General features: G+C 40.5%; 1 protein-coding gene across 3 annotated transcripts in view; it reads right to left on the reverse strand.

The window, feature by feature from the left end:
- Positions 1-27,715, reverse strand: part of LOC139263199 (cysteine-rich motor neuron 1 protein-like) — a 340,422-nt gene that overhangs the window by 12,712 nt on the left and 299,995 nt on the right. For all 3 annotated transcript variants that reach the window (XM_070878927.1, XM_070878926.1, XM_070878925.1), the window contains 4 exons: positions 26,941-27,062; positions 19,170-19,388; positions 8,866-9,081; positions 1,048-1,269 (listed from right to left, as the gene is read on the reverse strand). In XM_070878927.1, coding sequence (XP_070735028.1) covers positions 1,048-1,269; positions 8,866-9,081; positions 19,170-19,388; positions 26,941-27,062 — 779 coding nt within the window. The remainder of the gene's footprint in view (positions 1-1,047; positions 1,270-8,865; positions 9,082-19,169; positions 19,389-26,940; positions 27,063-27,715) is intronic.

The raw sequence follows: 27,715 nt of genomic DNA on the forward strand, positions 1-27,715 counted from the left end.
ACTGCTGAATTATACATGCTGTACATGTCTGTTGTTACCTTATAACCAATATTATTACACATTTCATACTTGAATAGAACTGGTGGTAAATTAAAATATTTCGGCAATATTCTACTGTCTGAGGATACATCTGTAATTTTCACATTATGCCGACTGAACCACAGGCTACAATATCAATTCTTAATTTACTTAGGAAGTTAGAAATCAGAAGGAAGTCAGGCAAATGTTTTCACCTGAAAGATAGCAGGTCTGTGAAGTAAGTTATCAAGAAGGGCCACTGACGCAACAGTATAAATTAGTTTGAGTCAGTTTTTTTTCTTGGAGAGAAAGAGAAGGAATTAAGACATTTGCTCAGGCAAGGTTGATGTCTTAAAAGGGATGGACTATTCCTAATTATACCGAATATTCTTCTGATCTTGTGTAATATTATAAAATATAGAAAACTGAGATTATTCCATTCCACTCTCAACACATCTTCCAAAATGAAAGTGAAAATAAAAAGGTTGTTAAATAAAAAGTCGTCACTTCTAGTATGTGGCATGTGATGATTTAAAGATCTCTTTTAAATCTGCCAGCTTCTAAAGGCTGTGTAACATTAAGCATTAACAGTAATACTTCAAAATCCCTTTCCTGGAGCACATTGCAACATATAGCACCAAAGTCCTAAGTTAGCACGATTATTAATTATTTTCATTAAAGAATCCACACACGTCAACTTTTAAATGAAGTTATTTAGAGGTTTTAAAGACACATCCTGTTTTTGGACTTTTTTTTAAATGACTAGGCTGCATGCATTACGTTTTGCTTCACTTAAATGGATTGTTAGATGTTTCACTATAAGACATTAATGTAACCACCAAAAATAAACACATGACTGCATCGCACTGATAAGCAACACCAGTTTTTGAAAGTGGATAAATATGTTCACTGTAGCCTGACATTCCACATTGATTAATCTTTGACAGGATGGGGCAAAATATTTACCCAAAAAACAGCTTTCTAATTTGAGAGACACATTTCATGGCATGGAAACAATCATTTACTCACCCAAACAATATGGGCAACATTGCCCTTTCCGTAGAACTGGCAGTCGACATAAAGCAGCTGAACAAGTCTGAGAGAAACACTGAATGGCACCATCACCACACATACAGCTTGTGCAGGCATTTGGCTTCCAAGATTCTCCAACTAACAGGATATCCCCATCACTGGACATGCAATATCCAGACTCACTGCTATTGGTAGGCAATAGGGCTTTCAACTGATCTTCTGTCACAAAAAGTTTAAGAAATAGACATTAGGGCTCAGGCACTACAGACATACTCTGAATAAACACTGATATTTACGTATACTTAATAAGCAGACACAAAATAATTAGATACGAGAGGTACATGAAGTTCGAGACATTCCCATGATATAAAGTCAAGCTATTGTTTGCTCAGTGGAAGGTTTGTGGAAATATAAATTGAACCTATACAAATATATACAATGCTTTAGAACCTAAATTAAATTAATTATGTGATGTGCAAATAGATTGCTAATTAAAATCACAGGGCTGATAAATTCAATAGGAAACTAACAAACATTGTGGTATTTCTAGGTGCCACACTTAATTTGCAGTGCCTGCTAAACATTCATCATGACTATAATTAAACCACAGAAGGTCCTTCCAAGCTTTCGGAGGCTTCCCGCAAGTCCTTCTACATTATTATAGGCAACTAAAATACTTGAGCATTAAGTTACTTACATACCATAAAACTATATTGCGCAAATTGCTGTGGTGAATATACTGTACTCTCATCAATTTTATACATTTCTTGTAAATAGAAGCACTATATTTTAATTTTAAAAAATATATTATTTCTAAAATCCTGGAGGTCTTCTCAGTACGGCTGACAGTGGAAGGTTTCTTCCTCATTGGCACATACTCAGAAAATTATCCCATTAAGTCAACAAAAAGTGCATCAATATTGAAGAAATTCTTTGATCCAGACCAGATCTGATGTTTTATTAAAATAGCAATTAAAACAAACAAGATTAGATATCTAGTGACGAATTACACTATACTATACGTGTCTGTATGGAGGGTAGTTGAATTAAAACTTTTGTTGATTTTGAATGTTCTTTTCTGAAGTGCCCAATTTTCCTTTAGCATCACGTGTGTATTTTCAGATGTCATTTAAGTACTTGGCAAACTATAATTGAAAGCTTGCTGGTCAAAATTTACAACGGCTTAACTTAGCAGTGGAGAATCTGTCTTTTCCGAATCAAATATATCCAATCACTTTTTTTTCTTTTGATTCAATATATAAATCTCAACCATCTAATGCCACATAGGGGTTTTGGAAACCTTCTGCAAGGTTATGTTGTTCCATGAAGAAGATTACATTTCACAACAATTCATCAAACGGTATCAGAGTACTAAAAAAAATGGTCTGTCACCTGGAGTAAGCTGAGCTATGATTCAAATATCAAATAATATTAGTTCCATAAATAGGTGAATATGGAATCTACAGAAAGCCAATACACCGACCGGTCCCGCTTATTAGAAATGTTATCAAAAATATAGCTTTAAAATCCATTGCACAATAGTAAGAATTGGAAAGTAAATTTATAATGATCAAAAATTGATTCATATGCAGTCCTAGTTGTTCTTCAGTTAAAGATACAAATACTAGGGAAGGCGTGGGCTCATTACGGTCTCTCTGTTGAGACTGATGGAGCAGAACTTATTGAAGAGCACACAAGCAACATGGTTCTCGTTTCCAGGAGGGAGTCTAAAATCCTTGTCATAAGCATTTGGCACAGACTCGAATGCCAGCAAAACTCTTCAACCGATGCAACTAGCAAAAGCAACTTTGCACCTCTCACTGGGTAAATACATATTTCTTTTAGTATTTCACAACATACAGGATACATTTTCAACTTTTTCACCTGGGCTGTAATCTGGTGATCAGATCTCCCGCCCTTTGCAGAATCCACCCAGTTGTAATTCCATTGAAATCAAAATGAAGACGAAGATTTACCCCAATCTTTTTAAAATATGGCATAGAATTTGCGGTTGTAATGATGGTGAAACTGTCAGTGTTCGCCGTCATTACAACTGTGAAACTGTTGGGGAGGATTTAAACTAATATGGCAGGGGGATGGGAACCAATGCAGGGAGACAGAGGGAAACAAAAAGGAGGCAAAAGCAAAAGACAGAAAGGAGATGAGAAAAAGTGGAGGGCAGAGAAACCCAAGGCAAAGAACAAAAAGGGCCATTGTACAGCAACATTCTAAAAGGACAAAGGGTGTTAAAAAAACAAGCCTGAAGGCTTTGTGTCTTAATGCAAGGAGTATCCGCAATAAGGTGGATGAATTAACTGTGCAAATAGATGTTAACAAATATGATGTGATTGGGATTACGGAGACGTGGCTCCAGGATGATCAGGGCTGGGAACTCAACATCCAGGGGTATTCATCATTCAGGAAGGATAGAATAAAAGGAAAAGGAGGTGGGGTAGCATTGCTGGTTAAGGAGGAGATTAATGCAATAGTTAGGAAGGACATTAGCTTGGATGATGTGGAATCTATATGGGTAGAGCTGCAGAACACCAAAGGGCAAAAAACGTTAGTGGGAGTTGTGTACAGACCTCCAAACAGTAGTAGTGATGTTGGGGAGGGCATCAAACAGGAAATTAGGGGTGCATGCAATAAAGGTGCAGCAGTTATCATGGGTGACTTTAATATGCACATAGATTGGGCTAACCAAACTGGAAGCAATACGGTGGAGGAGGATTTCCTGGAGTGCATAAGGGATAGTTTTCTAGACCAATATGTCGAGGAACCAACTAGGGGGGAGGCCATCTTAGACTGGGTGTTGTGTAATGAGAGAGGATTAATTAGCAATCTCGTTGTGCGAGGCCCCGTGGGGAAGAGTGACCATAATATGTTGGAATTCTGCATTAGGATGGAGAATGAAACAGTTAATTCAGAGACCATGGTCCAGAACTTAAAGAAGGCTAACTTTGAAGGTATGAGGCGTGAATTGGCTAGGATAGATTGGCGAATGATACTTAAGGGGTTGACTGTGGATGGGCAATGGCAGACATTTAGAGACCGCATGGATGAACTACAACAATTGTACATTCCTGTCTGGCGTAAAAATAAAAAAGGGAAGGTGGCTCAACCGTGGCTATCAAGGGAAATCAGGGATAGTATTAAAGCCAAGGAAGTGGCATACAAATTGGCCAGAAATAGCAGAGAACCCGGGGACTGGGAGAAATTTAGAACTCAGCAGAGGAGGACAAAGGGTTTGATTAGGGCAGGGAAAATGGAGTACGAGAAGAAGCTTGCAGGGAACATCAAGACGGATTGCAAAAGTTTCTATAGATGTGTAAAGAGAAAAAGGTTAGTAAAGACAAACGTAGGTCCTCTGCAGTCAGAATCAGGGGAAGTCATAACGGGGAACAAAGAAATGGCGGACCAATTGAACAAGTACTTTGGTTCGGTATTCACTGAGGAGGACACAAACAACCTTCCGGATATAAAAGGGGTCGGAGGGTCTAGTAAGGAGGAGGAACTGAGGGAAATCCTTATTAGTCAGGAAATTGTGTTGGCGAAATTGATGGGATTGAAGGCCGATAAATCCCCAGGGCCTGATGGACTGCATTCCAGAGTACTTAAGGAGGTGGCCTTGGAAATAGCGGATGCATTGACAGTCATTTTCCAACATTCCATTGACTCTGGATCAGTTCCTATCGAGTGGAGGGTAGCCAATGTAACCCCACTTTTTAAAAGAGGGAGAGAGAAACAGGGAATTATAGACCGGTCAGCCTGACATCGGTAGTGGGTAAAATGATGGAATCAATTATTAAGGATGTCATAGCAGTGCATTTGGAAAGAGGATACATGATAGGTCCAAGTCAGCATGGATTTTTGAAAGGGAAATCATGCTTGATAAATCTTCTGGAATTTTTTGAGGATGTTTCCAGTAGAGTGGACAAGGGAGAACCAGTTGATGTGGTATATTTGGACTTTCAGAAGGCTTTCGACAAGGTCCCACACAAGAGATTAATGTGCAAAGTTAAAGCACATGGGATTGGGGGTAGTGTGCTGACATGGATTGAGAACTGGTTGGCAGACAGGAAGCAAAGAGTAGGAGTAAATGGGGACTTTTCAGAATGGCAGGCAGTGACTAGTGGGGTACCGCAAGGTTCTGTGCTGGGGCCCCAGCTGTTTACACTGTACATTAATGATTTAGACGAGGGGATTAAATGTAGTATCTCCAAATTTGCGGATGACACTAAGTTGGGTGGCAGTGTGAGCTGCGAGGAGGATGCTATGAGGCTGCAGAGCGACTTGGATAGGTTAGGTGAGTGGGCAGATGCATGGCAGATGAAGTATAATGTGGATAAATGTGAGGTTATCCACTTTGGTGGTAAAAACAGAGAGACAGACTATTATCTGAATGGTGACAGATTAGGAAAAGGGGAGGTGCAAAGAGACCTGGGTGTCATGGTACATCAGTCATTGAAATTCCACAAACATAAAATTAGTTTTTAGGGCCAGAATGGTTGCTCAGCAGTAATTATGACTCAGTACACCATTTAAAACTCAGTTACATCTCATTCAACCTGGGGTTTTTAACAGCGGTGTTAGAGAGAAAAGGGTAAGTTCTCATCAGTTCAGTGATTTCAATTGATTGCCGGGAGTTCAACAGCACAGCCTGTGGAGGAGCAGGTTTGACTGTGCATGTGTGGATGCCAGAGGTTGCTGTCAGTTTAGAAACATTGAAGGTTGGCATGCAGGTCCAGCAGGCGGTTAAGAAAGCAAATGGCATGTTGGCCTTCATAGCAAGGGGATTTGAGTACAGGGACAGGGAGGTGTTGCTACAATTGTACAGGGCCTTGGTGAGGCCACACCTGGAGTATTGTGTACAGTTTTGGTCTCCTAACCTGAGGAAGGACATTCTTGCTATTGAGGGAGTGCAGCGAAGGTTCACCAGACTGATTCCCGGGATGGCGGGACTGACCTATTAAAAAAGACTGGATCAACTGGGCTTGTATTCACTGGAGTTCAGAAGAATGAGAGGGGACCTCATAGAAACGTTTAAAATTCTGACGGGGTTAGACAGGTTAGATGCAGGAAGAATGTTCCCAATGTTGGGGAAGTCCAGAACCAGGGGACACAGTCTAAGGATAAGGGGGAAGCCATTTAGGACCGAGATGAGGAGGAATTTCTTCACCCAGAGAGTGGTGAACCTGTGGAATTCTCTACCACAGAAAGTTGTTGAGGCCAATTCACTAAATATATTCAAAAAGGAGTTAGATGAAGTCCTTACTACTAGGGGAATCAAGGGGTATGGTGAGAAAGCAGGAATGGGGTACTGAAGTTGCATGTTCAGCCATGAACTCATTGAATGGTGGTGCAGGCTAGAAGGGCCGAATGGCCTACTCCTGCACCTATTTTCTATGTTTCTATGTTTCTAAACTGACAGCAACCTCTGGCATCCACACATGCACAGTCAAACCTGCTCCTCCACAGGCTGTGCTGTTGAACTCCCGGCAATCAATTGAAATCACTGAACTGATGAGAACTTACCTTTTTCTCTCTAACACCGCTGTTAAAAACCCCTGGTTGAATGAGATGTAACTGGGTTTTAAATGGTGTACTGAGTCATAATTACTGCTGAGCAACCATTCTGGCCCTAAAAACTAATTTTATGTTTGTGGAATTTCGAATTAATATAAGAACATGAGAACTAGAAGCAGGAGTAGACCATATGGCCACTCGAGCCTGCTCTGCCATTCAATAAGATCACGCTGATCTTCAACCTCAACTCCACTTTCCCACCAGATCCTCATATCCCTTGATCTTTTTAATATAATTTTTTTTAAGTTTGTTTATGATATTTCAATTTTGATGTTAATCCCATGTGTATGTCCCAATCTTTATTTACTCTGTAAAATGATTAAAAAGTGAAAGAAAATTGATACATTTTACTTCCAGGTTTGCTGTCTATGAGAATTCTTCAATGTGATTGGCTGCTTAGCCAGTTTGATGGTATCACTGTTGTTGGAAGCCAAAGACTCCCGAGAGTTGGCACCAGAATCAAACTAACGCCAGGAATGGTGAAATCCATGCCAGAGAGATTGCTAGTTCTTTGTGAGCAGCTTTCTTCGAGGTCAACAGCAAGCACCGTCATTTCACCGCTAACTACAAAATCTGGGCCTAAATATTAAATGGGAAATGCTTAATATTAATTTAAATTATCAACTAATTACTACCAACTGATTTGTGTCACCTTGGCCAGGATTTCCTGAGTGTCGAAGTTCCTGCCATGGGGCAGGAATGCTGGCCACCTGGCTAACTCTGCTGTGACTCTATCCCATTTCCCTGGATCAGGGCTGATTATGTAGTCAGGTGACCTTCGCGTGTTGTGTGCAACTCAAGATACGGAAGAGATATCCTGTGAGGCGGAAGTGTTTTATTTGCAGCTACTGCTTAAAGGGGCAGGCCAACAAATGGAGAGAATTGAGCAACCTTTCAATTGAAAAGCTGCTTTGCAAAAAGTCAGAATAGGAAGGAGCTTGAAGTAGAAAATAACTAATCGTAAGTCCTTAGCTCTACCACCCAGCTCCAGACACCCAAAGACTCTGAATAATGTACAGATGTTGTTCCCAAGAGGTGGAGTTGTGTTATTGACCAAGGGAAATGGGCCACTGGTTGAAGTCCCACCTTCCCAAGGGTCATTTACATGTGGCGGGATGGGTAAGCAGCAGGCTGAGAAAAATGAATGTGGACATTTTATGGACGGTGACTCAGCGAGAGGTATTCCCACCACATCTATAGTCCTTACTACTAGGGGGGATCAAGGGGTATGGTGAGAAAGCAGGAATGGGGTACTGAAGTTGCATGTTCAGCCATGAACTCATTGAATGGCGGTGCAGGCTCGAAGGGCCGAATGGCCTACTCCTGCACCTATTTTCTATGTTTCTATCTCCCTCCATTATCTCCTCTGGAATCACCAGGTTTCGGAACAAAAATCCAGGCCTTTCTCCCAACTCTTTTCAACTGCAATGAACCCGTACACACTGCGGATCTTGGCTCTTCATCTGGGTTTTTATAAAAAATGAAGGTACCAATTCATCGGTATTACCGTCACCCCTTGCCTCCCTTCTAAAAATGTATATTCATTGAATGCGTTGGGCTAGTATTAGCATTAGAAAAATTAATCTTTCTGAAAAATGTTTTAAAAACTTGTTCTAAAGCAGAATATATTGGAGGGAATAAAATAGCTCAAGATAATTTACTGACAATTTGACTTCACAAGAAGCTTCATAGAAGTAATAACAATATGGTTTGATTTGAAGAAACAGCTGCAATGCATTTCCAAAAAGGCACACCTGTTTCATGAAAGCACTGTGGTTCAGTGACAAACACTTTCAGATTTAAAAAAACACCATCACTGCACTGCAATCACATGGTTTCTTTCATGTGCTTACATTTGGCAAAATGATTACAGATGGCGTTATAAATAGATCATTCTTTGTGACTGTTTCACTCCACAAGTCATTATGGATTATAATGGAATGCACAATGAAATGTTACATATGTACATAGAATGACACAAAAGCATTAACCCACTGCACCAAACCTATTCTTATGGATTGCACAATGAAAATAATCATCAAAATGTCTCCCTCAACGAATAAATGCAGCACCAAAAATATACACGTAATGGATTAATTGATGTATACAGGGACTAATGCTCAAAATATCCCCTGATGATTTAGCACTAGTTATTTCATAACTTTCTAATAAGATTACCAATACAAGTGATATTCACATCTTAAAGTACCTTTTCCCCTGGTCACGTACCTGGACATGTCAGACAACAAGCCCCTGATTCTTTGATTGGCGCTTGGCAAAGGAGAGGTGGACACACCTCAGTGTCACAGAGCACACGCCCACTGTGACATGTACATTGTGTGCAGGCGTCAAGGTTCCAAGTCTCACCCTCTAAATAGTATTCTCCTCCTGGAGCTTGACATACAGTGAGGTCAACTGTATCGGGCTGTCCACTGCCTGCCTCATCTGTGGAAACAAAAAAAATATATATAGTTTCGTAACAGAGAACTTATAGCAAACAACCACAACAACTTACACTTGCATAACACCTTTAAATGATGTCAGCTGTGGTTCATTGGCAGCTCTCTTGCCTCAGAGTCAGAAGGTTTGGGTCCAAGTCTAACTCTAGAGACTTGAGCACAAGACCTAGACTGACATTTCAGTGCAGTTCTGAGTGTTACACTGTCAGATGAGGTGTTAAACTGAGGCTTCGTCTGCCCTCTCAGGTAGATGGAAAAGATCACATGGCACTATTTCAAAGAGCAGGGGTGTCCTGGCCAATATTTATCCCTCAACCGACAGCATTATCTGGTTATTATCACATATCTGTTTGTGGGAGCTTGCTGGCTGCCGTGTTTCCCATATTACAACAGTGACTACACTTAAAACATAATTTATTGGCTGCAAAGCGCTTTGAGCCATCCTGAGGTCGTGAAAGACACTACATAAATGCAATTTCTTTGTTTTATTTTCAAAGTCGTTTCACAAAAGGGCAGCTAGGCATCAGGATACATTGGGAGAAGTGTCAGCAGAGGTTCCTGAAGGCATGGTGAAGGAGATAGGTTTTGAGGAGGTTTTTCCAAGATGGGAAAAGATGTACCAAGGCAAAGTGGTCTGAGAAGAGAAGTACACAGTCAGGAGCTTGATACAGTAATGCAGTGAGCAGAAAGCAGGCACTGTATAGTAGGCAGAGTTGGAAGATCAGAGAGTGTGAGCTGGGACATGAAGCTGGAGGAGGCCTCAAAGGGAGGGTATCAAGGGCAAGAGGGATTTTCCAGTGAGGATGATTATTTTGAATCAATGTGGTTAAAAATCAGAACCAGTGGAACTTAAGACTACAGGTGCAATTGATGAAAAAGTACAGCAAAATTCTAAAAGGACAAAGGGTGTTAAAAAACAATCCTGAAGGCTTTGTGTCTTAATGCAAGGAGTATCCGTAATAAGGTGGATGAATTAACTGTGCAAATAGATGTTAACAAATATGATGTGATTGGGATTACAGAGACGTGGCTCCAGGATGATCAGGGCTGGGAACTCAACATCCAGGGGTATTCATCATTCAGGAAGGATAGAATAAAAGGAAAAGGAGGTGGGGTAGCATTGCTGGTTAAGGAGGAGATTAATGCAATAGTTAGGAAGGACATTAGCTTGGATGATGTGGAATCTATATGGGTAGAGCTGCAGAACACCAAAGGGCAAAAAACGTTAGTGGGAGTTGTGTACAGACCTCCAAACAGTAGTAGTGATGTTGGGGAGGGCATCAAACAGGAAATTAGGGGTGCATGCAGTTATCATGGGTGACTTTAATATGCACATAGATTGGGCTAACCAAACTGGAAGCAATACGGTGGAGGAGGATTTCCTGGAGTGCATAAGGGATAGTTTTCTAGACCAATATGTCGAGGAACCAACTAGGGGGGAGGCCATTTTAGACTGGGTGTTGTGTAATGAGAGAGGATTAATTAGCAATCTCGTTGTGCGAGGCCCCTTGGGGAAGAGTGACCATAATATGGTGGAATTCTGCATTCGGATGGAGAATGAAACAGTTAATTCAGAGACCATGGTCCAGAACTTAAAGAAGGGTAACTTTGAAGGTATGAGGCGTGAATTGGCTAGGATAGATTGGCGAATGATACTTAAGGGGTTGACTGTGGATGGGCAATGGCAGACATTTAGAGGCCGCATGGATGAACTACAACAATTGTACATTCCTGTCTGGCGTAAAAATAAAAAAGGGAAGGTGGCTCAACCGTGGCTATCAAGGGAAATCAGGGATAGTATTAAAGCCAAGGAAGTGGCATACAAATTGGCCAGAAATAGCAGAGAACCCGGGGACTGGGAGAAATTTAGAACTCAGCAGAGGAGGACAAAGGGTTTGATTAGGGCAGGGAAAATGGAGTACGAGAAGAAGCTTGCAGGGAACATTAAGACGGATTGCAAAAGTTTCTATAGATATGTAAAGAGAAAACGGTTAGTAAAGACAAACGTAGGTCCCCTGCAGTCAGAATCAGGGGAAGTCATAACGGGGAACAAAGAAATGGCGGACAATTGAACAAGTACTTTGGTTTGGTATTCACTAAGGAGGACACAAACAACCTTCCGGATATAAAAGGGGTCGGAGGGTCTAGTAAGGAGGAGGAACTGCGGGAAATCCTTATTCGTCGGGAAATTGTGTTGGGGAAATTGTTGGGATTGAAGGCCGATAAATCCCCAGGGCTTGATGGACTGCATTCCAGAGTACTTAAGGAGGTGGCCTTGGAAATAGCGGATGCATTGACAGTCATTTTCCAACATTCCATTGACTCTGGATCAGTTCCTATTGAGTGGAGGGTAGCCAATGTAACCCCACTTTTTAAAAGAGGGAGAGAGAAAACAGGGAATTATAGACCGGTCAGCCTGACATCGGTAGTGGGTAAAATGATGGAATCAATTATTAAGGATGTCATAGCAGTGCATTTGGAAAGAGGTGACATGATAGGTCCAAGTCAGCATGGATTTTTGAAAGGGAAATCATGCTTGACAAATCTTCTGGAATATTTTGAGGATGTTTCCAGTAGAGTGGACAAGGAAGAACCAGTTGATGTGGTATATTTGGACTTTCAGAAGGCTTTCGACAAGGTCCCACACAAGAGATTAATGTGCAAAGTTAAAGCACATGGGATTGGGGGTAGTGTGCTGACATGGATTGAGAACTGGTTGGCAGACAGGAAGCAAAGAGTAGGAGTAAATGGGGACTTTTCAGAATGGCAGGCAGTGACTAGTGGGGTACCGCAAGGTTCTGTGCTGGGGCCCCAGCTGTTTACACTGTACATTAATGATTTAGACGAGAGGATTAAATGTAGTATCTCCAAATTTGCGGATGACACTAAGTTGGGTGGCAGTGTGAGCTGCGAGGAGGATGCTATGAGGCTGCAGAGCGACTTGGATAGGTTAGGTGAGTGGGCAAATGCATGGCAGATGAAGTATAATGTGGATAAATGTGAAGTTATCCACTTTGGTGGTAAAAACAGAGAGGCAGACTATTATCTGAATGGTGACAGATTAGGAAAAGGGGAGGTGCAACAAGACCTGGGTGTCATGGTACATCAGTCATTGAAGGTTGGCATGCAGGTACAGCAGGCGGTTAAGAAAGCAAATGGCATGTTGGCCTTCATAGCGAGGGGATTTGAGTACAGGGGCAGGGAGGTGTTGCTACAGTTGTACTTGGTGAGGCCACACCTGGAGTATTGTGTACAGTTTTGGTCTCCTAACCTGAGGAAGGACATTCTTGCTATTGAGGGAGTGCAGCGAAGGTTCACCAGACTGATTCCCGGGATGGCGGGACTGACCTATCAAGAAAGACTGGATAAACTGGGCTTGTATTCACTGGAGTTCAGAAGAATGAGAGGGGACCTCATAGAAACGTTTAAAATTCTGATGGGTTTAGACAGGTTAGATGCAGGAAGAATGTTCCCAATGTTGGGGAAGTCCAGAACCAGGGGACACAGTCTAAGGGTAAAGGGGAAGCCATTTAGGACCGAGATGAGGAGAAACTTCTTCACCCAGAGAGTGGTGAACCTGTGGAATTCTCTACCACAGAAAGTTGTTGAGGCCAATTCACTAAATATATTCAAAAAGGAGTTAGATGAAGTCCTTACTACTAGGGGGATCAAGGGGTATGGTGAGAAAGCAGGAATGGGGTACTGAAGTTGCATGTTCAGCCATGAACTCATTGAATGGCGGTGCAGGCTAGAAGGGCCGAATGGCCTACTCCTGCACCTATTTTCTATGTTTCTATGTTTCTATGTCGATGGCCCCAAGTTTCCACATGATTTGCTCCTGATTTTTAGGAGCAACTGGTCGAGAACGGAGTATCTTAGAAATCGGAATTCTCCACATTTAAGTTTTCTGCAGTTCTAGTCAGGTAGAACAGTTTCACTTTTGACAGAATTTATTTTTCAAAAGGGGGCGTGTCCGGCCACTGACGCCTGATTTGAAAGTTTCCACAGTGAAAATGTACTCCAAACTAACTTAGAATGGAGCAAGTGAAGATTTTTGTAGAACTGAAAAAACCTGTTCTACACATTAAAAAATCAGGCACAGGTTACAAATTAGGCGTTGGGAACGAGGTGGGGGGGAGGGGGGGGAAGGGAAATCATTAAATTCTACAATAAATCCTTAGTTATACTTATACAAATAATATACAAATAAATCCAACCTGAATAAAAATTTATAAGCAAAGAAAAGATTAAATAAACCATGTTCCTACCTGTGTGAAAGTGCTTCAGGCAGGCCTTTCAGGCAGCGGTTTGCCGTCGGGACCGACCGACAGCAGGGGGAGGGAGGAAGAAAGCTGCAAGAAGCCTCAGTACTTGAGGCAGCCGTTTGCCGTCGGGCCCGACGGACGGCAGGGGGAGAAAGCTGCAAGAAGCCTCAGTGCTGATCATGGAAGGGCAATGTGGTTTTATTAAAAAATGTTAAAAATTGAACAGCTACAAAGAATTTGAATAGTCCCAAACAAGTGCATGTGTCCCGTTTATCACAGTCTATCTTTAATTACAGAATGCCCTCCCTCACACACAGAAATATCAAGAAAATTAAAATACAAGCCTTTGCAAGGGTTCAATAAACAAATGTTCACTTTTTCTGCAGCACTTTTTAAAATGGCCGAGTGCCAATGTTTACTTCAGACGGCGCGTGCGCGAACGCTCCAACGCGCACGCGCAGGGTTGCCGGCACGAAAAAAACTCATTTAAATTGTACCCGCCCCCTCCTACTTACAAAATCGGCGCGAGTGGTAGGCTCCGCCCCTGTGCACCGTGCCAAGCAGACATCGAGCTGCAAAGCACTCGAGAATAGTGCGTTTTTTTTCAGGCGCCGTTTTCGGCGCGAAAAACGGGCGCCCAGCTCAGATGGGTGCCTGTTTTGCCGCGTGTGGAAACTTGGGGCCTATGTTTCTATGAGCAGGACTTCGTAAATGGTAAGAGTCTAGTAGTGGATTTCTAAATGACCTTGTGTTGGGTAGCTTGCAAGGAAAGAGGAGTATCAGCATAAATCTGGAAGACACTCCTAAGCTCAAGAATAATATTGTTCAGAGGTGTATATAATTGAGAAATATAAGCAACTAAGGATAGGAGTTTGAGGCATGCCACTCGTGACTGTGCAGCCAAAGGAGGATAAGCCATTGTAGATGTGCTGGTCACATTGGAACAGGTTCAAATGTAATTGCAGAAAGGTGATGCCATCGGAGTGGCATATTGAGGAGGAAAACCAAGTGGCTGACTGTATCCACAGCCACAAAGAGGTTAAGGAGAAGGATGAAGGATAACACAAGATAGGCACAGATAGAGGATATTGTGATCTAGAGAGAATGACAAGTAGACTGAGGGACCTGAACAGAAAGTGTTGAGAGGTGGGTGCAGTTTGGGTGGCAATGACCCATTTAAGAGCCTAAAAGACGAGAAGTTTACAGATGGGATTATAGTTCAAGAGGGTAGAGGAGTTGAGGTTAAGCTTTTTAAGAGGTGGCCGTTGACAATTTCTAAAGGGCAGCAGGGGGAGTGGAGGGTGTGCAGTGAAAGGGAGCAGTTAATAATTTTAGCAAAAACTCTACTAATTGCAAGTTGTTTTTATTTTCAGATATAAATTGAATTCTTTTTTTTGCCAAGTGCGTTCGTTTTAAAATCATATTTTGCTTTTCAAAATTAACAGCAAATTAAACTATTAAAATAAATTCATGGACATTTCATTTTATGAAGTGTTATTGAAGCCAACAATTTTAGAATTCCCAAGAGAATATCTGTGGGAAAAAATACCAGTGGAATTAAAAATGAGACAATCCCATAGTTGACAAATCACAAAGACAAAGTGGCATTAAAAGCATGTGGTAACTAATTTTCTTAGGTGACGGATACAAAAAAATTATTTCCCTTCAATTGAAAACAATTAAATGAAATCTTCCATGAACAGGCACATGATATCTCAACTTGTGAAGTATCTGATCAGTGTCACTTCTGGAGACATTTGTCACATCATAACTGACCACGACATATCATGCAAAGTGTTTTGTGTCATATTACCCAGAAATAGCACTGGTGCCATACAGCATTTTGATCTGAATATAAATTGTATAAAATAAAAGTAAGATTTGCAAATTTATATTGTCTCTCAAGTTTTAGTCCACATTTATAATAGAAACCGTCTGTAACCTCGTCATGATGTAATTACACCATCCTGCCAGTGGAGGCACGGCATTGTCTCCAGCAGAGGAAGAAAGTAATTATAGCGTAACAAGTTGTTACAGGGAGTTGCCATTGTAAATTTGGACATAGGAACCTATATTGGAAAAAGTTGACAGGAAGTGAACACAGATGCATAATAAACAGTTAGTTAGATATATTCACAAACAATATAACTTTTAGTGCTTAAAAATGGTTTTGTGAATATTACAGCACGGCAGCTAGACACTGCAGTCGTGGGGGATTGAAAAACAATCTTGATGCTAATACGGAAGAGGTTGAAATGGATATTTTAAAGAGATTGAAACACCTAAATCTGGTGAAGAGGACTAGTTTAAAGCAGAAACGGTGTGAGGATGGGAATCAGGGATAATGAGAAATGGTTTGGGGTGAGGGATGGATGGAAACCAAGAGGGAACTAGGACCGACTGAAGAAGAAAATAACTAGAAAAGGCAAAAAGATGAAGGGTAAAAGTAACAAAGAAAATATTAAGTACAAAGAGACTGAGAATGAACAGCAATGATCAATACAAAGTAAAAGAGATAAAATAAAGACTAAGATTGAAGACACAATGTAGCAAGATAGAGGCAACAGTAAAAGGGGAATCTAACAACCAGTACCAGATCAAGTCAACATGAAATAGTGCACGAGAAGCTGTAGATGAGGACCAGAATTGAGCGAGATAAACAAATCAGAGAATTCAACAGTGAGAAAACCCTGTGTGAATTGAGGTAATGCCTTGCAAACATTGAAAGACTGAGTTAAGCTGCATGTCTGGGGTTAAAATGAAGATAATTGCTGAACAATGGGACAAAAAATCCAGAGTGAAGTAACTGAGATAGTTGAAAGATAGATAGAGACAGATTTTTTTTTATCGGAGATGGAACAGGAAGGCTGGGGTCTTACAACTTCATGTGGATTATTTCAAAAATTATTGAAGAATGTATCTCTTCGACTTAGAAAACGAATTCCCCTCTCTCACTGCCTGTCCCTACCCACCACTTTATCTCCACTTATACTTGGAGCCACTCCAATGATGCACACATCCTAGTGCATCTCTTAACACCACCATTGCAATCTTCTCCAGACAGCATCAGCTCTTTGCTGAAGTACAGTTCTACATATGTGGGTCACCACCTAGTACCTCGTCCATGTGGCTGTTATTCATTTCTGAGTCTTGATGGTGAGTGTCAGAAGGTTGTTGACCACGGGGTGAGGAACCAATTGAGCCTGATCCTGTCCTCATCCAAATATACACACATACACAGTTCTGCCTGGTATGGCTGAATTCCAATCTGGAGCAGGGAAACTAAGCTATTCCTCTCAACCCTAACCAAGGGATACTGAAAGCAGCTGTAGTATCCCCACTGCTGCCCTGGCCGAAAACAGTTAACTTACTACAGACTGGCATTGAATCTGGAACCTTTCTGATCGATTTGGTCAGCTATTATATAAACCTGTTAAATCATCAAGGGAGCCAATCCCAAAGGTTCTCTATTTACTTGTTCCCATCACAGATCCTTGAGTCAGTATCCAGGCAGGGTATGAAGTGCCAATTTCGATGTCAGTGAATGGAAGAGATTTGGGTCATCGCTGTAAGCTATGTCATTGGGGTAGTTCTCGGTATAAATGGAGATCATAACTGACGATGCTCCATGGGAGGAAAAATGAAAGTCATCTTCTACAAGGTGGAGAACAGAGGTCCCAAAATTCCACATGCTCAGGGCTCATCTCTAATGTAATTACCGAGGTAGGGGTAGGGGAAGGAAGATCTGGTACATGGGACAGAACCGTTGGGATTCTGTCCGTGGTGAGGAAGCTAGGAAATTCTGGTTATAGTGGGAGGAGGGGTTGGATCTTCCACCTTACACCTCCATATGTAGGTGGACTATCTAAGACAACGCTTGGGTTCCCTCAGGAAATACAGCTCAACACATTATCCAATGGAATCCATAGCAGGAGTAGGGTCTGTTAGAGGAGTTACCTATAATTCAAACCGAATAAGTCAAATCTGTGCGATTATAATGAGCAATGATAAAGTTACAGAACCTCAGATGGTAACTATTCACTGCAACATTTTATATTTTAAACTTCTGCACTCGTGGATCCAAAGCTAAACCTATTACAGGTGGTCCAGACCGGTTCTATTCAATAGCCTGATTGAAGTAGCCTGACTAGGGGGTACCTGTGCTGTGAAAAGATTAGCACAGGTTGAGAACACATCTGTATCGAACTTGTACCAACTTTTTCTAGATCACCTATAGACTGGTTAAGTGAATGCAGCTGCTCTGGGACGTACATAGTCATCCGAGAACCAACATCAGACTGGCTCCAGTTGCAAGTGGAGATTTGAATTGTTGGGTTTCCTTCAGGGGGAAATTACATCGCTGAATTGAAGGTAAAAAAAAATCATTTATTTTTGAAATTATACACATGGTGCGTATTTCCTCCTAAGCTTTCCTTCCCATTTAATTCTCATTTTGCGACTTTCAGTACAGTATTTAACATCAGATACATGACGTTAATTTCCAAGGCAAGGGATGCAGATATGTTTCTTTATTTTTTAATTCAGTGACAGTATCAAGCAGTGTCAGGTCTAATTTAGCATAGTCAAAATGAAGAATAAAAATGATTCTATCCCAATAATATGCCTCAACCACAAGCTCAAAGCATCTTCTACTGCTCCAGTATAACACTTCCACTTCCAACACCAGTCAGTCTTATGACCTTTCTAACTGATTGCCATTAAATAGACAATCAGTGTAGCACACCGGCATATTTTTGCAGTTGCACCATGTTCATTAAGAACTTGATTGTGACTGCTCCACTACATTCATTTCAACAAGGTTCATAATAGTCAGCACAGACAGGAATATTCCATCCCATCAGTCTGTGCTGTAAAACTGCAGTGTTATTATTAACGGTTCCCATTAATTATAATATTTTATGTTGCTCAGTGGAAGCACGGATCAGAGAATTGGGCATGGGGGTATGGTTCTTGATTTTCCACTGATAAAAATTAATTTGATCTCTGGGATTGAGTCTTCAATCCACACTCCTAAAATTTACCCTATAATTATTTAACTTTTTAAAAAAAAAACACATTTTGGGCTAGAAATTGGCCAGCCTTGCGCCCGTTTTTTCAGCGACATTTCGCCTTTTTTGATGGAAAAAGGTGTTCACCTAAATTGGTCATAGTTGTGCACTGGCGGTTTTGAAATACCGCTGAAAAGCGGACCGCTGAAAAGCGGACCGCTGTCGCGCAAGACGAAAAAATATAATATCGCTTTAAATTGGCCATTCGGCGCACCCGTATTCTGGGTGAAAAAAAAACTCCGAAAAAAATTCTGCATTGCAGCCCCAGAAACAGCGGTAACTGTGAAAACCTGCAAAAAAGGTAAGTTAAAGTTTTTATTTTTAAATTCTTTACCAGCGATTCACTAGATAAGTGTTGTGAATGTTTTGTGATTTTTTTTATTTTTTGCAATTTTTTTTTGTGTGTTTTCCCCCCTCCCAGGGCCTGTCTTTTTAGCGGTAATCGGCCTCGGACTAAAGTTGGTGAGGACCGCAGTTTCCACCACGAATCCTCGTGCATCGCCAATTTTTACCATTGGGCATATTTTTTTGCCAATTTTATGCCTTTAAAAAATAGCGGTATTTTTAATGGTATTTTTGGCGAAAAATGATGAAAAAATACCGCTATCGCCAAAAGATCACTTTCTAGCCTGTAGTGTAAACTTAATTAAAAGCTAAGAAAGGCCATACTGTACTCACTAGCATATCTACCACAGGAAATAATTATGATTTAAGCGTAGTCTGATTAAGTTGTAACTCACCTTGACAGGTAGGGCAGCATTGTCCAGGTCTGACCAATGGGCCGAGACAGTTTGGAACAGGGCATGTAATTAGCACACACATTTCCCTTCCACCATAACAATAACAGTCCCTGCATCCATCATGCCAGCCTTCTCCTTCCTCGTAGCGACGACCATTAGCAGTCAGGCAGAAACTGGTTTGAGTTGGAGGAGCAGTAGTGCTATGACGCACATCAGTCTCTGCAAAAGTAATCAAGCAGGACAATGTAATACAATTTTGGCGCACTCAACATAAAACTCAATCAAGCTTCAGTTGAACTTAAATCACAGGAGCTGTTATTATTTTTTTCTTTTAGAAGCTCAAGCATTAACCTGTGCCATTTTCTAAATCTACTTATTTTTTATACTTGTCAAGATAAGATATTAGCACTAGGAATTGGAGCTCTTCATTTCATCACCTGGTACCAATACCAAGTACACCCAGGTTAGTTATAGCAATGATTAGATGCAAAATATAACCCCTCTACTCTATCAATTCATCTCGGCCCCAATTTCAGAAAATCATCCTCCAATGCAATATTTTCCATAACCCACACCAGTCAGTCAGTCTCAGGTCTTTCTAAGTGAGATTGCCAATTAGTTTTGAGCTATGTTCACTAGCAACTGGATTCAAAGTGGCAAAACTCATCACATAGGACCTTTCCTGCCAACAAAGAGATGACTTTCGTCTGATCAACCTAGGTTAGAAATAAAACTAGGGCCCAGAGAAAGGTCACTGCGCTCACCTACAACATCATCCAGTCCCATGATAATCTATTTTTGATTGAATATAATTTACCATTGTACTGATGCACTATGTTAAGGAGTGCTGGGATGTGGATTTACATCTGTGATTTTCTGCAGTGATGATTGATTTCCTGATCTCTGCCTGGGTTACAAACAAATGCATTAAAGGAAGGATGGGCACTTTTTTGTACTGGTATAGAAGGCAAATAGGAGGGTACATCACCCTGGGTCACTCCTGCTTTTACTAAGTGGGTGATCACAGGTCAGGGAACAGGCTGTTTGTCCATCTCTCTCATCAGTAGAGTGCGCTGAGGGCTGGGGGTGGGGGAAAGGAACTAAAGGAGGGAAAATTATAATAAATGGCTAATTAAAAAATATATCTCATACTCTCAAATGATGGGCATAAAACACTGCAAAGTTGCAAACAAAAAGCAAGGTAATGTTATTCTGTTATACATTAGAATTGTTATATGGCTCGCTGAAACTTCTAATACTATAACATAATGAAATATGTAACTGTCATTAGTGAGAAACAGGTTATAATATTTTCTTATACTTTGTACCATTCTCAAAATAACATTTTGTCTCACTTTATTGCATTCCATAGTTCCAATTGAGTAATTGACTCAAATCACTCATATCTTGATATATATAAAATATTTATAAACATTCCTGCACATACTCCAACTCCAACTGATTTACATTAAGGTGAATATTTTTATTATAGTCCACCTTCCTCCTTAAAAAAAACACACCTTGGTAGCTGAGACATTAAACAACAATGACAAACACAGACACAAAGACAAATAAATTCAGCTTGATCAACATTTATTTGAGTTATGATGTTTGTTACTTTGCTCTTGTACATTTTTATTATGCATTTGAATATGTCAATAAAAGACTGCAGTGTGCATTTAAAAAATCCAACTAATTAGATATTTTCCATGACAACTGGGAGAATTAAATATTTTTATGAGTTACACATGGGTAAATTTAAATATACAAGTAATCATAAGCATCATTCTTTGTATGCAGTGAGAGGACATTTTCTAAAATAAAGTTTCCATATACAGTCTACTCCTGCTAATACAAATTTGCTTTTGTTTGAAAAAAATTGAATGAAAGAATACAGGGGGTGTTTATAACAGATAATTTGAAGTTGCATAATTTGAATTAAGATTAGACTGTTCAATATGTATATATGTACGAATGTTTCAGATCTATTTTGCAACATAAACTACTGCACACTATGAGAAAGGTTAAGCCAGCTTTACATAAGAACATAAGAAATAGGAGCAGGAGTAGGCCATTTGGCCCCTCGAGCCTGCTCCGCCATTTACAAGATTATGGCCGATCTGATCATGGACTCGGCTCCAATTCCCTGTCCATTCCCCATAATCCTTTATTCCCTTATCGCTCAAAAATCTATCTCCACCTTAAATATATTCAATGACCCAGCCTCCACAGCTCTCTGGGGCAGAGAATTCCACAGGTTTACAATCCTCTGAGAGAAGAAATCCTCATCATCTCAATTTTAAATGGGTGGCCCCTTATTCTGAGATTATGTCCCCTAGTTTTAGTTTCCCCTATGAGTGGAAATATCCTCTATGCATCCACCTTGTTGAGCCCCTCATTATCTTATATGTTTCGATAAGATCACCTCTTATTCTTCTGAACTCCAATGAGTATAGGCCCAACCAATCAACCTAGCTTCATAAATCAACCCGCTCATCTCTGGAATCAACTTAGTGAACCTTCTCTGAACAGCGTCCAATGCAAGTATATCTTTCCTTAAATATGGAGACCAAAACAGTATGTAGTACTCTAGGTGTGGCCTCACCAATACCCTGTACCGTTGTAGCAGGACTTCTCTGCTTTTATACTCCATCCCCCTTGCAATAAAGGCCAACATTCTATTTGCCTTCCTGATTACGTGCTGTACCTGCATACTAACTTTTTGTGTTTCTTGCACAAGGACCCCCAGGTCCCTTTGTACTGCAGCACTTCGCAATTTTTCTCCATTTAAATTATAATTTGCTTTTCTATTTTTTCTGCCAAAGTGGATAACTTCAAATTTTCCCAAATTATACTCCATCTGCCAAATTTTTGCCCACTCACTTAGCCTGTCTATATCCCTTTGCAGAGTTCTTGTGTCCTCCTCACAATTTGCTCTCCCACCCATCTTTATATCATCAGCAAACTTGGCTACATTACACTCAGTCCCTTCTTCCAAGTTATTAATATAGATTGTAAATAGTTGAGGACCCAGTATGATCCCTGTAGCACCCCACTAGTTACTGTTTGCCAACTGGAAAATGACCCATTTATCCCGACTCTCTGTTTTCTGTTAGTTAGCCAATTCTCTATCCATGCTAATATATTACCCCCAACCCCGTGAACTTTTATCTTGTGCAGTAACCTTTTATGTGGCACCTTATCAAATGCTTTCTGGAAATCCAAATACACATCCACTGATTTTCCCCTTATCCACCTTGCTCGTTACATCCTCAAAAAACACCAGCAAATTTGTCAAACATGATTTCCCCTTCATAAAATCATGTTGACTCTGCTTGATTGACTCATGCTTTTCCAAATGTCCTGCTACTGCTTCCTTAATAATGGACTCCAGCATTTTCCCAATGACAGATGTTTGCCTTACTGGACTATAGTTTCCTGCTTTCTGTCTGCCTCCTTTTTTAAATAGGGGCGTTATATTTGCGGTTTTGCAATCTGCTGGGATCTCCCCAGAATCCAGGGAATGTTGGTAGATTACAACCAATGCATCCACTATCTCTGCAGCTACTTCTTTTAGGACCATAGGATGCAAGCCATCAGATCCAGGGAAATGTCTGCCTTTAGTCCCATTATTTTACCAAGTACTACTTCTTTAGCGATAGTATTAAGTTCCTCCCCCCCTATAGCCCCTTGATTATCCACTATTGGGATGTTTTTAGTGTCTTCGACCGTGAAGACCAATACAAAATATTTGTTCAAAGTCTCTGCCATTTCCCTCTTCCCCATTATTAATTCCCCAGCCTCATCCTTTAAGGGACCAACATTTACTTTAGCCACTCTTTTTTCCTTTTTATGTACGTGTAGAAACTCTTACTATCTGTTTTTATATTTCATTCTAATTTGCTTTCATAATCCATCTTCCCTCTCTTTATTATTTTTTTGGTCATTCTTTGCTAGTTTTTAAAAGTTTCCCAATCCTCTGGCCTCCCACTAGTCTTGGCCACTTTGTATGCCCTTGTTTTCAATTTGATACCATCCCTTATTTCCTTAGTTAGCGACGGATGGTTATTCCTTCTCTTACAGTCTTTCCTTCTCATTGGAATATATTTTTGTTGCAATTATAGTTGATTTTTGTCTGTTATGTAACATGTAAACAGCGTGTAATACACACTAACTAACTTGGGAATGATTACTTGTATATTAAAACCAAAGGCATTTGCTTATCACAGAAACAATCACAACACAGTATAGTAATAACCAGAAACCAGGGAGAAAAAAATGAGGCGGATGAAGAGGGGAGAATGAAAAAAGGCGAGAGAAACTGACAGAGGACAACTAGACAAAGAGAGGATAATGTGAATGAGAAAAGCACATTTTAAAAAAGCAAGTGAGAGAAAGAAGAATGATACAGTGTGAAAATTGTGTCCATGATAACCCACATTGAGACTTCTTGAACTGGAGCATGTCGTCAAAGGGAAGTGGCACACATTTCTTGGGGCAGTTCAGACTCAGGGAGAGGAAATCTCTACACTTTCACTCACCCAGAACCAGAAATTGAACAGAACACATATGTTTCGACCTTAGTACACCAAGATGGGCCCTGAGCATCATTGGATACCCAAGAGCTGTATTAGGTTCCTTGAAGTGATACTACTACCTTTTGTTGTGGGGGAAGGGTTTTTCTATAACCACTGCTTGCTTTAGTTCCTACTTAGTATGACATGGAAGAAACCATCAATTGGCAAAACACAGCCATAGTTCCCTCTCAGGTCCTATGCAATCAATTGTGTAACTGTTATCCTTTCCTATTCTCATGGGCCAAAGTTAGATACTCGCCAGTGTGAGGTTCAAAAGTCAGAAAAAAGGTTGGCAGCAAAATGCTTTAATGGTGGTGGGATGCCTGTTCAAATTTGGCGGGATGCCTGGTGCAGCCTGCAGCATCGACATGATGCCTGAACCTTGGCACGTGCTGTGGTGTAACTGGCAAGCTGCCTAAAATAAAGTGGCATGATGCCTGCATAATGATCAGTTCTGCAATGTTACTACTGAGGACCACCAGTCGCATTGCCTAGAGGCTTGTCTGAGGGGGAAGAAGGTACTGATAGGTCAGATCTCCATAAAATACACTTAGCTGGACTCTGAGCATACTATTGTAGAAAATATTAATTTATTGGTAGAATGTTTTGTGTGCTTTATGAACATTTGAAAGGTTCTCCAAGAGAAGGCACATGAAACTATATGTTTGTTAATATATACTACATATGTCTATAATCAAAATATGCAGAATGCATCAATATTAGGGCAAAGTACTGGACTGGACTGGGCAGACCCATCGTTCTGTTTGGCTCCTACACATTCAAGTTAAAATCGAGTCCAAGAAAAGACAATCATACCTTCTCTTGCTGGGTTAATAAGGGGGTGGTATCGTCAGCAGGCTTTCCAGTCCTAGCTGCTTTGCAGCATAACCTTCAGGGCATATTGCTCAAATAGCGGAGCCTGGCTGATAACTCCCAAATGAAACATTAGGCCAGAATTCACTGCAGCTGGCAAAAGAGTGGCGCCCACCATTCATTAGACTTGCCCTTGCTCATTTAATTTCTATGACTTTTGCACTGGATATTTCTAAGTTAGAGATCCAAGGCATCTGGGACCTGTCAGAGCAGAGAAAGCAACTATGTGCTACCTTAACCAATCAGATTGAACTTTTGTTAATGGACAGCAGAGAGTCTGAACCAGGAAGTGTAAATTAGAAGTGAATCCAATGTCAAATCGGGCCCAGAAGGCAAAACAAAGAGGGAAAGAAAGATTTGACTAAGAAAGAGAGAAAAAAAGAGACAAAGAAAAAGTAAAAACATTTTGTTTTTTTAATTTAAATTTAAAAAAATCTCCAACAATAATTAAAATCTGAAGGAATGAGCCTCCACACTTGTAAAAGTCAATTTTCAATGCCCTTGTAAAAAAACAATTTTCAGTGCCGGAGAGATTGTTTTGCAGTAATTAAGGCTGATCACACAATTAGACTGAAATGGATAAGCCCTTACATTTGGTGGCAAGTTTAGTCATATCTATGACGCCAGTACAGGAACTTCATGCCATTTAATACATTTGGATGGGGAGCGAGACTGCGAGTTGCTGTTTTCATGTAGCTTACACAGGAGTGGCGCATCTCAGATAGCAACTTTCGGATTTTTGCATTTAACTGTACATCTGCGCTCGCCGCAGGTTGCTGCCCAAGCTACGCATAAATAAAAGTGAGTGCTATTCGCCTCACCAGTCTCTTTAAAGTAAAATCTGGCCGATTTTTAGTTATAAGCCTAGTCTGTGCTAGGACAATCTGAAACTAATTTGCAATAGATAATTGTTCAAAACCCTAAATATCTCCATTTAAGGGTACTATTGGGCTGGTCACATGAAACTATATTTGTTAAATGTATTTTTGGGTCCCTTACCACTTTCAAAGCAGCAAACATAACATAAATTGGTTATTTCCTTGAAGGACCTTGTATCTAAATCAACTTTCCAAAGGTTTGTGCTACATAAAAAAAAATGATTTCAAATGCTGGGTCTTCGTTTAAATGTGTTGTGCAGATACCTATGGGCCTGTTATGTGTAACCAGTGTAACTGGCTCTTCCACTGGGATCTAGCTCTCCACTCTGCTATGCACTAACAGAAATATATGTCAACTAGTTATTTTACACCATATTAAAATAAAGAGTGTGAAAAGGAGATAGAAATGCAAGAACATTTAAAAAGTTAATTATCCAGTTAGGAGACACTTGATAGTTTACTTTATTTCTTCTCCTCCACACAGTAGGGAGCTCGGATTAAAATTTCCTGGCTTGCCTTTTCCTGACTAGAAGCCAGGAAAGGAAAGGATGCTGACTGGCACTATTTCTAAATGAGCCACTCATAAATAGTCCAGTAGCTGTGTTCAACTGTGTGATTCTTTACAGAAAGAGGAGCTCTGGGGTGTTGGTGTTAATTCTGGAAACCTTCATATTGATCTAGCTAAGGGTGAATAACTCAGCTCAAGTCAGTGATTGAGTAGTCTTTCTGTTCCAGAGGAATCCTGCCCAGATTTGACATCTTACTGCTGCTTACATTGTCCCTATGGACTCACAGCGGACCATGATGACTGCAGTCAGTGCTGCCCATAGCTTCTCTCTGGTACCAAAGATACCAACTTGACATATCATTAATACAGATACTCCAAGTTTCACAGTAAAGCCTGACTGTCTGAATTCTCTCCAAATTTCTCCAGAGAAATGGTGAGAAAATTCAGACAGCGGATTTGACTGAAAAATTTCAGACTCTCTCCAGAAAGACAATAAGTTGGCACCTCTGTGGCATGCATGCCTCAAGTTCACACTACCTAGTGCATTTTTCTACAAGATAGGATGGGCAGGAGATTGAAGTAACTTAAGAAAAAGATTAAGAGCAGTGGAAGATGGCTGAGTTTTTCATACTAAAAGTATTTTCTCCTACACTTTCTGTTTCCTTTTGTTAAATTCATCGAATGCAAATTGAAAAAAAATAGGTTTTCTACTTTTTCTATTCTTGAGCTTACCCACCATGAAATGCATTAAACGGGGACACATCCATAACTATACAGATATAATATAGGTGTTATATGGCTTTAAAAATAAAATGTCCCTTATCCCAATGCAAATAAAAATGCCAAAACTTGGTGTATCATTGACATCCCTGACCTAATCATCTGTTCCCAAATTTTGGCAAAATACATCCTGAAATGAGTTAACGTTCTGGTACCTTTGCACTGGCACACGGAGCACCCTTTCTTATTTTGCTCATATCCTTCTGGGCAATATTTGTCACAGGTAAACGGTGGGCACTTTACGCAGCGGCACATCTCACAGCCATGTTTGTTTCTCCTAAAAATAATGTTAAAAAAAATTAGCAAATGCCAAGTGAGACTGACCTCATTTTGGAAATTTTCATGATCCAGCTATACTGAAAGAAAAGCAGCCTCATCATATCCCTCAAAATATCTCAAAACACTTATGTTCAATAATTACTTTTGAAATGGAGCAAATGTTATGTTGACAAACTATTTTGCAATCAGTAAGATCCTACAAAGATTAGGGAAATGATTTCTGCCATATTGGTTCATGGCACCATGGCTGGCTCTGTTGTACAGGAGGGCATAAAAAAGAATGGGAGAGCGATAGTGATAGGGGATTCAATCATAAGGGGAATAGATAGGCGTTTCTGCGGCCGCAATCGAGACTCCAGGATGGTATGTTGCCTCCCTGGTGCAAGGGTCAAGGATGTCTCCGAGCGAGTGCAGGACATTCTGAAAAGGGAGGGAGAACAGCCAGTTGTCGTGGTGCACATTGGTACCAACGACATAGGTAAAAAAAAGGGATAAGGTCCTACGAGACGAATTTAAGGAAATAGGAGTTAAATTAAAAAGTAGGACTTCAAAAGTAGTAATCTCGGGATTGCTACCAGTGCCACGTGCTAGTCAGAGTAGGAATCGCAGGATAGCACAGATGAATACGTGGCTTGAGCAGTGGTGCAGCAG

Source organism: Pristiophorus japonicus, chromosome 4, assembly GCF_044704955.1.
Source record: "Pristiophorus japonicus isolate sPriJap1 chromosome 4, sPriJap1.hap1, whole genome shotgun sequence".
Taxonomy (NCBI): Eukaryota; Metazoa; Chordata; class Chondrichthyes; family Pristiophoridae; genus Pristiophorus; species Pristiophorus japonicus.